General features: G+C 46.5%; 1 protein-coding gene across 1 annotated transcript in view; it reads right to left on the bottom strand.

Moving 5' to 3' along the window:
• Task6 (TWIK-related acid-sensitive K[+] channel 6) overlaps positions 1-7,154 on the bottom strand; it is a 52,492-nt gene extending 45,338 nt beyond the window's left edge. The window contains exon 1 of the mRNA XM_089555550.1: positions 6,744-7,154. Within this exon, the coding sequence (XP_089411676.1) occupies positions 6,744-7,026 (283 nt within the window). The 5' untranslated portion in view covers positions 7,027-7,154. The remainder of the gene's footprint in view (positions 1-6,743) is intronic.
• Positions 7,155-15,530: the final 8,376 nt, after the last annotated feature.

Raw genomic sequence — 15,530 nt, 5'->3', positions numbered from 1 at the left:
GTCAGTACCATTTACGAGTTTTAATTCGGGAGTGCATTTAACGGCTAAATTTTAGCCTCTCTTAGTAGCCGCCGCGGTGGCTCAGTGGCTATGGTGCTCGGCTGCTGGCCCGAAAGACGCGGGTTCGATCCCGGCCGCGGCGGCTGAATTTCTTTGGAGGAGAAATTCGAGGCCCGTGTACTGTGCGATGTCAGTGCACGTTAAAGAACCCCAGGTGGTCGAAATTTCCGGAGCCCTCCACTACGGCGTCTCTCATAGCCTTAGTCGCTTTGGGACGTTAAACCCCATAAACCAAACCAAACCAAGCCTCTCTTAGTACGCAGATTTTTTGTCTATCCGGCCGCGGGTCCACTCACTCCAGTGAGATGACTATCTCCAACTGGGCTACTATCACTACCGCGTGCAGACAGAAGGAAGCTGATAGACACTGATGCAAAAGAAAATATTGCAGTAATAAGCGCGTCGCAAACCGATATTGCTGCAGCAACAGAAACCCCACCTACTCCCTTGTCATCTGGCATGCAGGTCCTAGAAGCTTAATTATGCAAAGAGCACTTCTTCGTGTAATATTTAGCTCGCAATCATCGCAAGCGATGATTGCGAGAGCAATCGCAAGTGAAGCCTGTGGATGGAGAAAAAAGCGTGAAAAAACAAGCATAAAGCACAACGAAACAGCCCAGTGAGCCTGCGCCGGCACTCGACCAGAGCACAGCTCAAGGCTTCAGGAAAAGAAAGATAAGAAAAAAAAAATGAAGCAGCGATTATTTGCAAATGTCAGAGGCAGTTGAAATACCAGAGTTTTCAATTCGTTCGAGAACAAGTACAAGGAGCTTTGAGGTGTGTCTAGACGGTGGTAGTATCATATCAACAATACAATCTGTCAGTGGAAGAGTGCCGACTCGGCAAGGTATCAGTTATGAAACGGCGATATGACAACAAAAATTTTGTTCGCCACACGAATGTTAGCGAGCAGACAGGTCATCCCACAAAATGTTACCACGAACGAATCTATAAATGAAGAGAACATCTGGCCGCACTCGTCGACACCGCAGAGTGGGGACACTTGTCACGAGAGAAATGCCCCCCCCCCCCCCCCCTTGTATCGGCTTTCAAGGGACGGAAACGGTGCTTACGAATGGAAAAGAAGATATTCTGAGCCCATTCGATACAGTAACTGTTCGGCTTGAAGGTTTCGTTCAACCAGTTGATGGCAATCGAAGAGCGGTTGGCAGGGAGACGTATACAACTTTAGAAATGAAAAGGAACCTCGAAATCCTCTTGAACATCTGCAAACATCGCCAAGACAACGAGCATAGCGCCAGTAATCTGCGTGATGTAGGGCGAAAAGGCCAGAGAAGAATCAGAAATTCGGCAGAGACATTTAAGACTGCTTACATGTGGGAATGCGAAAGCATTACTCTCCCTGGGTGCAATGACATCCACCCACAGACACACACGTGCGTACGACACCAACCCGGAACGCTGTACGACGAACGGTTGCATCACAGTTTTGAAGGCGCGCCATTGAAGAGGAATTTTCAAATTTTGTTCTGAACTAGAATGCGCGTTTTAAAACTCGAGTTGTAGTTAGAAAGCCTTTCTTAAGAACTAGAATGCGCGTTTTAAAACTAGAGTTGTAGTTAGAAAGCTTTTCTTATTTTTTGTCTATTTGAAGGAGTATACGATGTGCCCATGTTTATATTATGTTTATGTTTCTAAATTAGCATACTTGTTTTCTTTAGGTTACTTGTGGAAATCTGTCAAACTTCTTTTCAGTTTTTCTGCGCTATGAATTGTCGAGATTATAGTTGCCCTTTGCACAGCCGCTTTTAGAAATGTTATACTTTACTATGTATGATACATGTAATGGCCACCTGCTAAGCTCTCAACCAGAGACTGGCAGCATTCCAAATAAACAAATAAAATATGTAGTCGGTCCGAATCCCTATCGCAAGCTAGCCTCAAATTGACTAGCACATGTAAGCTATGTCCAACGAGAAACCGCATGACATTACCCGGATTGCTGTACGACAAACCATTGCGTCACAATTTTGGTACCAATGTAGAAAGGAAAAACTGGCGCCCATAGAGGTCTGCCAGTGGGAGGTATAGACTTATGCACGAATGAACATGTATATGATTGTCTGAAATGGCAGTGCTCGGCTTGCTGCGTGCGTACGATGGCCGCTTGATGACGTCACCATATTTTGCCATCGCTCGGATTTTCTGTTCCATCCGCGTGTACACACACTAGCAAACACACACCGCCGGCTTTTCTCGTAATAGGGCTAGTATTGCTTTCGCATTATAAGTACTTCCAAATTGCGCGTTTCTTCCGCCCTCGGCAAAGTTGCACTTCCGATTTTGTACGTATAGAGAAAATGCTGCGTCTTCGACTCAGAAGACCACTATGGTTTTTACAGCGTTCAAAATAAGATACTTTTTCTAACACCACAGAAGGAATTATATTCTGTCAGCCTAGGGAGCTTTGCAGTCGTGAACATCGCGCGCTTCCTCTGAACGCCGTCGGCGAACAGCAAAAACGAAAAGTTCTGTAGGACAGTATGCAGCAACATCGTTTATATTAATAAAAAATAGACAACGTTACCCAACACAGAGCTCTGGGGCGCACAGCTGGTTACTTTGTACCTCTAAGATGCCGTATCATTAACACTGACACAGCAGTATCGGGTCCCGGAGGAAGCTTGAGCTTATTACAGAAGCCCCTTGGCAAGTAAATATGTATACGCGTGGCTCAATACATCGAAGGTCTCACTCGTGTCACAATATACAGTATGGAGCTGGCTTCTATCGAACACCGCAGGGGAAGCTTGAGCCACGAAAAATGAGAGGTTGGTTGTAGTAGAGTGACCGCGAATAAAGCCGTCTTTATTAATAATGAGGAAGTGTTTAACTAATAAATACACACACTTATGAAGCTCTAACACAGAGATTTTCGAATTGGAACAAAGAAGAGAGATTGGCCTGTAGTTACCAAAGTCAGTGTTTGCGCCGGGATTGAAGCCAGAAAATACAGGAAAGACTTTCCACACACGAAGTAACGCACAATACAATAGAAAGTAAGTAAATATTGCAGTTAAAAAAGGAGTGAACATATATATTTCTATATGCCTCTAGTATGGGAGTAGAAATTCTATCTAATCAAAAGAAAAGCGAAAGCAACATCTGATTAATGCTCGCTTGCACAATGCCCTCTTCCAGTATCATCAAGTTGAAGTTCGCACCCAGAAAATCAGTAATTTTGGTTCGTCACGGTCACCGCTTAGCCTATATACAGAGGAAAACCGGCGAGCAAAGCTGTCAGCCACCTCGAAAACCTCATCTCCATGGGAACCTAAAAGATGACTGAATTCTTTTGGTATATTTAATTGGGAGTGCACATATTTCCAGACGGCTCCCGGTTGAGTGCCGTTCGACTCAACTGACGCTAGGTTTAAGTATGATCTCTCCTTTGCAATCTGTTGCACAGGGCGCAAAGGAGCCGGAATTGTGCGAAAACTAGTCCGCATCAGAGCGTTGATCCCTCTGTGAGCTAGCTCTTGAGGTTTCAGAGCGTTTCGCAGTTCGGAAGACCACCAATGTGGAAAGTTTAAGTGCTTAGGCATATATTGCGGAATGCATTTCTACACGCCAGTAATCAATATTTTAGCGAGACGGTCAGCCGGGTTGCTGACATTGCAAAGGTCGACGACAGACTCGCAAGTAACCGCAGAGTAACATAAATTATTTGCGCGGTACTTGTATATGAATTACTATTAGAGAGGGATTGGTGTACAGAAGAGGATGTGGAATTTAGGAGGTGAAATTTGCCGGGTCTCAAATATCAGGGCAATACATCCGGATGCTCTCAAAGTTCAAGAAGCAGAGGTCTAGAACATTACCACTGCAGTTTTGTGTAAAATTAAGTTGTCGCATAGATAAGAAACATGCAAAACTTAGCAACATATTGCCTTCCTGTTCGATGTAGTGATTACAATTAGAGCACGTTTGTATGTCTGAGTGAATATCAGGGCCACTGAAGTACCCAAGGAGGAGGAATTTGTAGTTGCAATCAGTACTAGGCAACTGTCCAATGGAGGCCAGACCTGATTAAAGGCGACAACAGGTACTTCAGGTGAAATATAGAAAACGCTTACTAGAAGTGTCTCATACTGAAAAAGTAGGAGCTGAGGTTGTTGCAAGCGACTGGTAGGATTAGCCTTGCGATTATCCTGCCGACAATCGCTCCCCCATAGCTGCACTTAGGTATTAGTTAATCTCGAAAATTTGAGGTACAGATCTGCGATCTGGCAGATCTACAACGGACAGTCAGAGTCCAATTCATTCATTTTCCTTTTAGGTTTCCAGGTCAGAGCGTCACGGGCAGTGCATATAATTAACAAATAAATAATAATCATTACTTGCATCAATGCAATCATGGTGTACACATCATGACGTTTTCAGTATGCCGCGTTTACTCGCATAATGAACCCACTTGTTTTCTCAGAAATCTCTGAAAACTGGAGTGGTTCGTTCATCAAGCGGGGTAAAATATCAGAAAAGAAACTGAAGCAGCGAAATCGGACAAAAAGTGGCCTTGACAAATATAAACTTCATCCGGTACGACACAAATAAAGCAAAACTCACGCACTTTTATTATCTTAAACCCGCACATATAACTATTATCTTATACCCGCACATATAACTCGTACAGCGGCCCACAATTCTGTCCAAAGAAACCACAACTAGAGTTCGCTCTAGCAAAACTCACAGTAATCAGCCCGATTCCCAATCGCATCAAGTTGCTACAGTCCTTAATGTGGCCGATCAAGCGAAAAAGCCCTTTGTGAACAGGCTTGGTTTCTATTGGTTATCGAATCCCTCGCGAAACGTTTTACTTGGCTACTCGTCATGCAGGGCGTGGTATAATAAGCTTGACATTCAACCGATGGTGTTTTATAGCATTGCGTAGTTTCTTGGTTGTCCAAAAAGGGACGAATGTTAGGATTTGATGTGATCATCATCAACAGACCGCAGGCCGAAAAAAAAAGGGTGGGGGGGAGGTGCTTTTGTTATGCGAGGAAAACAAACGTATTTTTTGACAGCCAAATTAAGGGGTGCGTCCACTACGGGAGTAAATACAATACCATAGAATAGCAGAGCCGTCTAATGTATCAACTTCGAATACTTTCATTTCTGGTTGTATTTCAGTTAAAACTGCCTGTCGAGGGCAACATTATTTTCCACAATCTCACATTAAAAACAAAATTCTTCACAATAACAGTCCTAACTCAATGCTCGCAACCTGAATTTTTGTCTCCCTGTAACGCGTACCTTTTATGACCAAGGTTTACTACAGTTGCAAAGCGCCAAAATATGGAATTATATTCGTTGTTCTCTTTCACGTTTGTCCCGGATCTGCATATTTTCTTTCACTAGCGACGATGTTCAGTGATATACACTGTGCTACCAAGAATGACCATGCATGGACCTCGATTACCTTTGACTACTAATCGAACATTTTTTTTTTGCGAATACTTCGTATTTATATGCAAATAAAAATGTGAAATACACTTATTTTAGGATGGCAGTGAGCCCATAATCTCTATTCAAATATCTCGTGCTACTTAGAAGGGCTGCATTGAAATCGAGCGGCACGGTGGCAGCAATAGCCTCAAGTTATCGGTCCAGTTGCTTTTCCAAATACAGACAGGTGCAGCGACAGCGGCTATGCAGTAGCCGAATACTCACAGCGTTCTGGCCAGGGTGCAGATTGCACAGAGAATGTCTTTAAATTGCAAAAGTTACTTTTACGACAAAGAGCGAACCTTCTATTTTTTTCTGCTCTTAGAAACGCCCACTCGCTGAATTCCTACCTTTCGCCTCGAGATTCTTGTCCGATTCTTCCACATGCGTGTATGAGCCATTTGATTTCGGGGCAACAACGGTAAAACCATAGCGGCCATTTTGTTCCTTCCTTTCTGAATGAAGAACTATCGCACTTTCCGTAATGGGAGCTCTTTTCCATTCCATAGACCAAGGCACGCCTCAATTAATTCCAAGCGTCTGTGGTGTGCATTGTTGACTGCGCCCGCGAAAGCACGTCACACGAGAAGCCGACAATCACGCGAGAAGCATACAAAACGGTTGTATTCGGACAGAACGGAAACATGTGATTCACACCCAGCGCGTGAATCTGGGCGTAGTGGCCCTTTCGAACGGTGCCAAACCTCTCGACAGACTCTTCAAAGAAATCCGAGGGTCCGGCTGCTATGACGACCGGCTGCAGAACCCCGAAAGCCTTCTGCCAACTTCGGCAACACGATCAAAACGAATACGCGAAGCAGCCAGGCACACCACGACCATGAACTGCGCGAAGCATTTAGCACACCCCCGCCTTTTTATAAACCCAACGTCACCGCCCGAAGCGTCCGATACCAGAAAACCCCGGAATCCGCTGCCGTCGAAAACCGACACGTTATCTCCCATTCATTGCGTAAACGCACGGTTCGAACCACGGCAAACCCACTAAACCTGCTATTCCTCGTTAAACGCCGAGTGCCACCGCTTGTTTTCGTCCCGAACTATGTGTACGTCACAGCTTTTGCAAGCGCGCGGCGCGAACTAAATCCGGGCAGGTGTGATTGATGCACAGCGCTTTGGACGGAGCGCTAAAGGAAACACATCCACGTCCTCGCGTCCGGGCACCCACGCGTCTCCGTTCAGAAAAGCGCATCACTCACCGATGGTGGTGAGCACGGTGGTGGCGAAGTAGAAGGCCCCGGTGAACTTCCACTGGGTGCCGGCACGGTGCGGCACCATCTTGATGACGACCGTCTGCCAGATCTTCCGGTCGTCGGCGCTGATGTTGTACTTGCGCACGAGCATGTCCTCGATGTAGGTGAGCGTCTTGTGTTGCTTGCCCTCGTGGTCCGACTCGAGCGCGTCGAAGATGGCCGCGCCGACCAGCAGGTACGTGAAGGTGCACACGATCAGCGACAGTGTGCGCACGTTTTGCCTCTTCATGGCAACGCGCCGCCGGCCGCGCCGGCGTGATCACGACCAGGGCGAGCCGGCGCATCGTGTTCCGCCGTCAGGCATGACGCGCGGCCCCCGACTAGGCCTAACGGAACTCCGTTGCTCTCGCTGCCCGGGCTCGCAGGCGACGACGACGGCGGCAGCGACCGCAACGCCGCCGCCGCCTTAGCAGACGGTACCCGCCACGGAGCGATAGCGGCGCTGGAGTCGCTGGCGCGAAAACCTCGCCTTCCACCCTTTTTCCTCTCTTCTCCTCCTTTCCTTCTTTCTCCTTTTTTCTTCTTCCCCGACGTCCCCCGAAAAAAGAAAAGGAGTTAGTAGAAACCACTGCCACCGCCGCAGCCAGTTCTTCTGCAAGCAGCACTCGCTCGCGCTCGGCACTGTGACTCCATTCCGGCGCAGAATCGATCGATCGCAACCCCACCTACCCTTCCCTTCCCATGACGTGGCCGCACACGTGACCGAATGACGTCAAAGCTAGGGCTCTCTCGGCGTGTTCCCCTGCGTTGCCAGCTAACCTTGGCGCGCGCTTCCTGGGTGGTCAAATATTGTTTCGTTTCTATTGTCACATTTTTTAATTCCTTTCAGCAACGACCGACTTTGCCCTTTGCAAGAAGTAGAAAAACTAGAACTCCATTTAGAGCTCGAGTAATCTCTAAACACACATACGAATCCGTTCGGTGTTGTGAAAATGTACGGCTTCGTGTTTTCAAGGGTTTCTTTTCCAAGTATTGGCGGTCGTAAGCTAGTGCAAAGCAAAGTGCAATAGTTTTGTACAGCCCCGCAGGTGCAGCAACCTTGTACCAACTTCGCAAAGCACGATGTATTGGCGGTGTATAGTTGAGGTTATCGAGGTAAACTATTTTACGAGTGTGCATAAGTGGACCTGAAGGCAACTTTTAACGTCCGCCAGCCTGGAAGCGGTGCAATCTGGGTCATGTTGACATTGTTGTCTTGTGCATAAACAAAACGTTTGCCCGTAGCTGAAGAGAAAAGGCACTTTTCGTGCATTGGTAACAGCACTTGTGGTGCACCGACCAAGGGGCTTACACAAGAACACTTGCGCAGACAGCGGCAGCTTACTCTTGCAAGTCTAACACCACTTGCAGCTTGCATCCTGCCACATGGCACACTAGTATATTTGCCATTCATATATGCAGCATTTATAGAAAGCACCTAGAAAAGTCATGGTTTAGGTTAAAGTAAAACTATGGCATCGGACCTCCACGGTCATCATCTCCCAATTCAGTCTCATTTCTGTAGCATCGACAGTGGTCAAAGGGTTTCCAAGGGTTCTTTTTCTTTCAGAGCACCAATGTTTGCACTATTCAATCCTTTAGAAGCCCTCTACAGGTGCAAGACAACTCAAGACCTCAAAAAAAGGAGAAAGGAATCAGATGCAACGGTAAGTACAACACTATAAGAAAAACTGCAAGGTACTAGGATAAACAAGTAAATAGATTATTTACATAGAAAACCGATCAAAAAAAAGAGCAGGCAAGTTACGTGTGAGAAAATGAGAGAACTGGAGTTCTGTCCGATATGCATAGTGAGGTAGCGTGACATGAAGCCTTATAAAATTAGTTAATTCCCCCCCCCCCCCCCCCCCCTCAAGAGAGTGGGCTGGGGGACAGCTTATTTCCTTTTTACTCCTTCCTGTGTAGAATGCACGTGCGGCATGCTTTTTTCAACGAAAAGGTTGCAGAAAAAAAGGGAGTTCAGGGGGTTTACAAAACATCATTGTTGATGCTAAATAAATTTGAATTTTAATTTGAATTTGAGTGCACTGGAGGAGATCTTATTCCCTTTTTACCCCCATATAAGCGTATTAGGGTTTAAAGTGTGCAACCCCCCCCCCCCCTCCCCCCCTCGATTCCCTTGAAAACCTCCTCCAGTAGCTCCGTAAAGTCTCCTCTGCCACGTGTAAACACAAGGTGATAAGAGTGAACGAGACAAGAAGAAAAAGAAAAAGGAACTACAGGAAAGGTCAAACCAAGCGGTGCAACGGAGCGCTACCATTCGCAAAAGCACTGCGCCAAGCAAGTGCATTCCGAGCCGACCCCTCACGCGGCTCGAACGTGTCTGTGAAATCAGCCTCCGCCTATACGTGACGTCACTGCGTGAAAGCTCCTTCCAGCCTCATGTTCCCACGCGTCTCGCTGTCCGTAATGCACGCGACAGTCCACGCGCTGTTTTCGCCGTCCCGTCCATCCACGCACTCCAGTCTCTCCACTGATGGGGATGCGCTATGCAAATGTGAATGAATGCACGCACAGGTAACGGGACTCGGGCGTCAGGTTACGTTAGGGCTGCCTTTTTTTCACGCGCTTACTTTCGCACTAAAACCGTGCAGTACCATGGGAGTTGAAGCTGGCGTCGAGCGCTGGAGGCTCTGAAGTTAGGTTTGGTTCATGAACCCGTACAAAATTATGATGCGCGAAACATAAGGTTGAAGCTCGTTGTACTGTTTTTGTTATTTTTTTAAAGGGGGAAGTTGCTAAAGTTGATAGATCGTTCTAAAACTACTATATCCTGCATCAGGTCTAAAAACAAGACGAAGACAGTGCATACACAGCATCTCACAGCACCAGCCGTGAAATGAGGTCTTCGTTTTATTGTTTTAAATCCTTGAGGCTCTTAAAATTCTAAAATAAACCAGCCAAGGGTCTACGAGTGCCTCTTCTCTTGGGAGTAAATTGCGATGTCACGCTGGAAGCTTTGAAGTAAGCGAATCTGAGGAAGACAGTTGGAATTACTTAACCTTTACGGTGGTTGCGGCAGAAAGTTTATGACGAGGACACAGAAAGGAACGAGCAAAGAGACGCGCAGTCAGCAAGCTGCTACTTGCTGAATGGCTCAGAGAGGAAAACTATGTCCCGTAAAATTTCTTTACAAATCCTCCATGTTTTCTTAAAGCTGTTACCGCGTCTAAGTAGTTTTAATCGTTAGTGCTGCACGGGTGTTTTCCTGACTGGTGTAGCGGAAACAAGGTGTCTTACTTATATCCATCACATGATATCATTTCCGCCAGTCGTCTTAATTCTATCACATCAACCAACCCAGCAGAATACATAGAGAGCAGATTCTGCGACAGCAATTATTTTCTTCAGCTGTGCTATTCGTCAACAACACACGCGTGAGCCAAGCGCTGTCACGAGAGCGAACAGCAACCTTTCCGAAGCCTCGACGAATCGAGAAACATTTGCCAAACCTTAATGGTACAGGGTCGGTCGAAAGTTACTGGTGAAGCTAAAAATCTTTGTAGAGAGTAAAAGAAACATCGGTCTAAGTTCTGACAACCTCTCTAGCTTTACTGACATCTTAAGTGCCAGGATATTTTGTTAGGAACATTATTGGCCATAATAGTAATCATCACGATAGTAACCTACATGATGTCGATAATAATAGTAATTATAACAGTGATAATCATCATGTACACAACAGTGCAATAATGAAATAGATAATATAAAATGATAATAATAATTTACCAATAACCCTCAAGAGAAAAGTATTAAACAGCTGTAACTTACCGGTACTCACCTATGGAGCAGAAACGTGGAGGCTAACAAAGAGGGTTCTGCTTATGTGAAGGACAACGCAGCGAGCTGTGAAAAGAAAAATGATAGGTGTAACGTTAAGAGATCGGAAGAGGGCAGAGTGGGTGAGGGAAGAAACGCGGGTTAATGATGATCCTAGTTGAAATCCAGAGGAATAAATGGGCTTGGGCAGGGCATGTAATGCGAAGGGAAGATAACCGCTGGTCCTTAAGGGTAACGGACTGGATTCCAAGAGAAAGCAAGCGTAGCAGGAGGCGGCAGAAAGTTAAGTGGGCGGATGAGATTAAGAAATTTGCGGGGATACGGTGGCCGCAACAGGCGAAGGACAGGGTTAATTGGAGCGACATGGAAGAGGCCTTTGCCCTGCAGTGGGCGTAGTCAGTCTGATGATGATGATGAATAATGGGAAGAAGAATCAGACTATAGGCGCCCGCAACATGCGAAATCGATTACAAAAATGCTGCCACGTGTGAACTGTCTTGTCGACACTGTCTGGGGTTAACCGACGCCAGCTTATAGCTCCAACAGTGCTGCAGAGATTTTATCGACCCAAACAGTACTGGGGAAGCTCGGCCAGGAACGGCCACGCCACAAACGCGAAGTGGCGTGATAACTTGCCTTCTCGTGCATTCTCGGAAAGGAGCGCGATATTTGTTGCCAGCAGAGTAACCATGCATAAGCGTTAGTGTACGTTAAGTGAGTAGTGTCGAAGATAATCCAGCATAATTAATGGCTTCCCGTTTATACCGAAGTGGTGACAAATGTCGCATAGCCATAAATTACTAGCGTGCTCAGTGTCTTCGGATTAACGGCCTACCTTCTTCCCGCTTCTAAACGACTCCCTTGACCCTCTCCAGCAATCCTTTAGTCGTCTCTTACTTGTTTATACTTTTCGAAAATAGAGCATGTCCTGGCTATTCCGAAGCCCTACTGCTTCGCGGATTCCCGCGGCGGCATCGTGCACTGAGGGTTGGAGGGTCTTACACTGGATAAGAATATGTTCTATCATTTCCCTGTCTTGCATGCAGTAACAGCAAGCGTTATCCGTTTGCTGTATTTGCTCTAGTGACATTTGCCGTAGTGACGTATTGAGAAGTAAAGAAATCCCAGCAAATCCCAACAGCAAGCGTTATCCGTTTGCCGTTGGGATTTGCTGGGATTTGTTTAGTTCGCAATAGGTCACTTAAAGCAGCACACAAAGTCTTTCTTGTTTCTTCATCAAGCAACGGAATTAGTCTCATTAGTATTTTGTCCAAACCTGTTGCTCTATGCAAAGAGACCCTTTTCTCCGCTTTTTCCCAGTCTAACTGGTCTACGTCGACATCAGAAACTTCGCCTTGGTTGCAGCCTGCATCAAGCCGCGTACCGCTGGCGTAATCACACACTTTATAAGCCTCTTCCGACTGTTCGCTGAAAAATTGCATGGCAGCTTCATTTTTCAACAAGTTACCGTCATCATCATATTTATGGGGAAGCGTTTCTTTCAAAATGGTGCCAAGTGCCTTCAGGTGGTTCCAGAACTTTCTAGGCGCCTGCTTATCTCTCATTCGAATACCTGCCGTCCATTTACAGGTTGTGGCCTTAACATTTTCCTGCACCATATTGTGGGCGTGGTTCTCTTGATTTCTGTATTCGTCCCATTTCTCTTGAATTTTGAATAAGGGTCTAGCGTACTTACTCGAATCTAGTAAGGCCTCGATTCAAAGCCGACACCCGAAAGTTGAAGGCCAAATAATAATAATAAAAAACTTACTTTCCTCGAGTGTAGGCCTACCCAAAAGACAATTGAGAATGACAGAATGGACAGCACGCAAGCAGCATTCATATCATTAATCTGCTGCCGCTCACTCGTCTTGTTCATCACGCCATCACTGACGTCCTTATCACTGTCCTCTTCGTAAAGTGCTAATTCGTCTGTGCCGTGAAGCGCATTGGAAATGATGCACTTTCGGAACGAGGGCGGAACCAAGCATTCCAGGATGTCATCCTAGGCTGCAGCGAGCTACCATTTCCCAGAGGCACGCGCTTTATGCGGCCTGTTGGAGTTAGCTCGCGCGTTTCACTGGTCCCATGGAATGACTCGCTCTCTTGCACTTCTGTGCTCATTGGAAGTGTCGCTGACCTCCCCGATTACACTAACTGTGCCAGTACCGATTTCACTACTGATTCCACTTCGGGATGGCAGCCTTTCTTCGGGCCCGTGGAGGCCTTCCTCGTTGCGGCACAAGCAATAAGTTTATTACGAATACAACGACAAAATACTTGAATATAAGCCGACCTAAGAGTTTCATATCTCGTGCTCAAAAAAAAAAGTATCGGTCTAGATTCGTATATATACCGTATTTTCCCGTCTTGGTTACGGGTGTGCCCGAGAAGTTGCTTGGCGGCTTGATACTGCATCTTTACTATCCACGTCCCACCAACATTTGGGTTTCTTTTTTGCTCCTCCACTTCTTATTCTTAAGTACCAAATCTATCTATCTATGAATTACCTTTAGAACTTCATCATACGCTTATGATCTATTTGACCCCTTTCGAATACAAGGGCGAGCCCGTAGACAGACTTCTAGAGGCTGCGGTGCGCTCAATTGCAGGTGCTGGCCGCAGGTGGTTGATCTGCACGTGCTTGGTTAATGAGGCCCACCCGACTGCGTAGATTTATGTTTCAAGTGAAACCGAAAAACATCACGGATTCGAAATATTGACTGTTAAAATTTGAAAATTTGAAAATTGCCAATTGCTGCGCATATATTGTTGTTGCCTCTTCATATCAATATATGCCTGTTCAAAAACAGCGGCGATCAAACTTAAAACTGAGCGTGATTAGGAGAAGCTCTGTCTCATCACACAGGTGGCAGCATATCCAAGCTGGTGGTGGTCAAGCATAACGTGGTCGCATCAGTCCGCAAATGACGCACACCCAATTACATACTCCTCCTCTCGATGCACACGCAGTTAGAATGTTGACATAGTTCTGTTAAGCTTGAATAATGACAATCAAAACAGTCGCCATTTATTTCCCAGCACTGCTCACACTGCTCCAATAACATTTTGACCCGGGGCGTGCACTACGACACCTACAGAGTGCTTGCCCTAGATGGCGTGGCTTTCAGTTTTTTAGTAGCCACATAGTCGCGAACCGGAACTTCTGTGCAAGTGCAATGATCAAATGAACAGTAAGCCTGAACCGCGATACATCATTAATTCATGTGCGTATCGCAGATCGGGCAACCTCCACCTGCCAAGTGTATAAGATGCTGCCTTTCATTGTAACAAATCTGCAGCAAACAGAGACACCTGCAGATCGAGGTTCCACAATGCTTCCACGATATATGCTCGCAACAAAAGCAGCTTTGGCTGCAGGAATGCGCATTCATAAACGGCTTCGTATATGCGCGCTGCAATCACGTTTTTGCCGTTCGAAGCGCATAGCGACCTTTCCTTCTCTTAAGAGAGGTTCGCAGGTGCTCTCAGACTAAAAGGAAGGCATCGAATCGCAGCAACGCGGAAAAAGTTGGCACAACACGACAAAGGCGGAAACGTCTTGATTCGCTACTATGCTGCAAAGACTCCACACACGCAGAAGTTATTCGAGGAAAGCGGAGAAAAAAGGAGAGATAAAGGAGTTAGGGTTGAAGGGCCAAAGAAATTAAGGCCGCCGCGGGGAAGCGACAAAGCCTCGCGGCACGCGCGCACAATGCAAAGAGTAATGATGGGAAGCGAGCCGCTATCCCCGGCCAGCGTGCGGTCTCCATGGCAACGCCGATGACGTCACAGCGGGGCTATCGCAGACGACACGACTCCTGAGCGTCGTCTGCTGCAGGCGGCCAGCCGGCCCCGTTTTGCGCCGATGGTGTTTCCGTCCGGCAAATATTAATAAAAATAGCAGGAAAAAAACAAAGGTCATATTGCTGCGCCGTGCGCGGTATCTGATAAAGAACACACGCCCCGGCTCCCGGAGTGTGGGGAAAAAATTGAAGTAGGTGTAGATCTTTGGGGGCTCTGCACGAATGGCTCTTTTCAAGTTCCACTTCGCTGCCCGAGTTTGCTGTGCAGGAGATTACAAGAGTTTCGTACATCGAAGGAGAGATGTCAGTGAAAGCCGCGCTTCGTTCTGATTGCCACAGATGAACATTTCGTTGTAAGTCAGTTGCTCTGGCTGTAACGATGCAGGAATCACTACTGCGATGAAAAGACTTGTGTAACCATTGAACGAGCTAGTTTTTCTGGTGTCCACGCCTATTTCGTAATGCCGCACACATTGTAAACTGTTTGCTCGCAGCTAGGAGTTGCAATATTTATTCCGTGCAGACAAGGAGGCCGGTACACAAAACGGGCCGAGAGTTCTGGTCTCGAGTCATCTAGCCCAGAGCTCGTCTTAATAGCGAATACAGATTACTACTCTATACGGAACACGCGGCTGGAAGAAGGTGAAAAAAAATTTTGAAGAGGTGTGTTGACGGTTCGGTAAGGACAAAGTACTACATCGCTGCTACGGCGTCGCGTCTTTGAAGAATGCCACTGGCGAAAAGAAAATCCACCTTCTGTTTTACTTCCCGGCCACTTGCGCAATGTACCTTCGCGCTATCGATTAGCGATAGGATGCTACGTACACGTGGCCTTGAATATGCGGTGAATTTACGCGTGTGCTTCTGCACGGGCTTGACAGGCAGGTGGTTTTCACCGCATAAAGAGTCAATAGGTGGTGAAGCACGCTTTCCCGACGCACTGAGCAGTTCTGTGCAGTCACAGAAATCCTAGAACTTTACATTCATTGTGATTGATCTTCGGGGACTAAATAAAGTGATACTACTACTACTACTACTACTACTACTACTACTACTACTACTACTACTACTACTACTTCTACTACTTCTACTACTACTACTACTACTACTACTACTACTACTACTACTACTACTACTACTACTACTA

Source organism: Amblyomma mixtum, chromosome 8 (assembly GCF_055824585.1).
Source record: "Amblyomma mixtum isolate Tamu chromosome 8, ASM5582458v1, whole genome shotgun sequence".
In the NCBI taxonomy this organism is placed as follows: Eukaryota; Metazoa; Arthropoda; class Arachnida; order Ixodida; family Ixodidae; genus Amblyomma; species Amblyomma mixtum.
The sequence above is the reverse complement of the archived record's forward strand: the minus strand, read 5'-3'. Positions and strand labels throughout refer to the sequence as shown.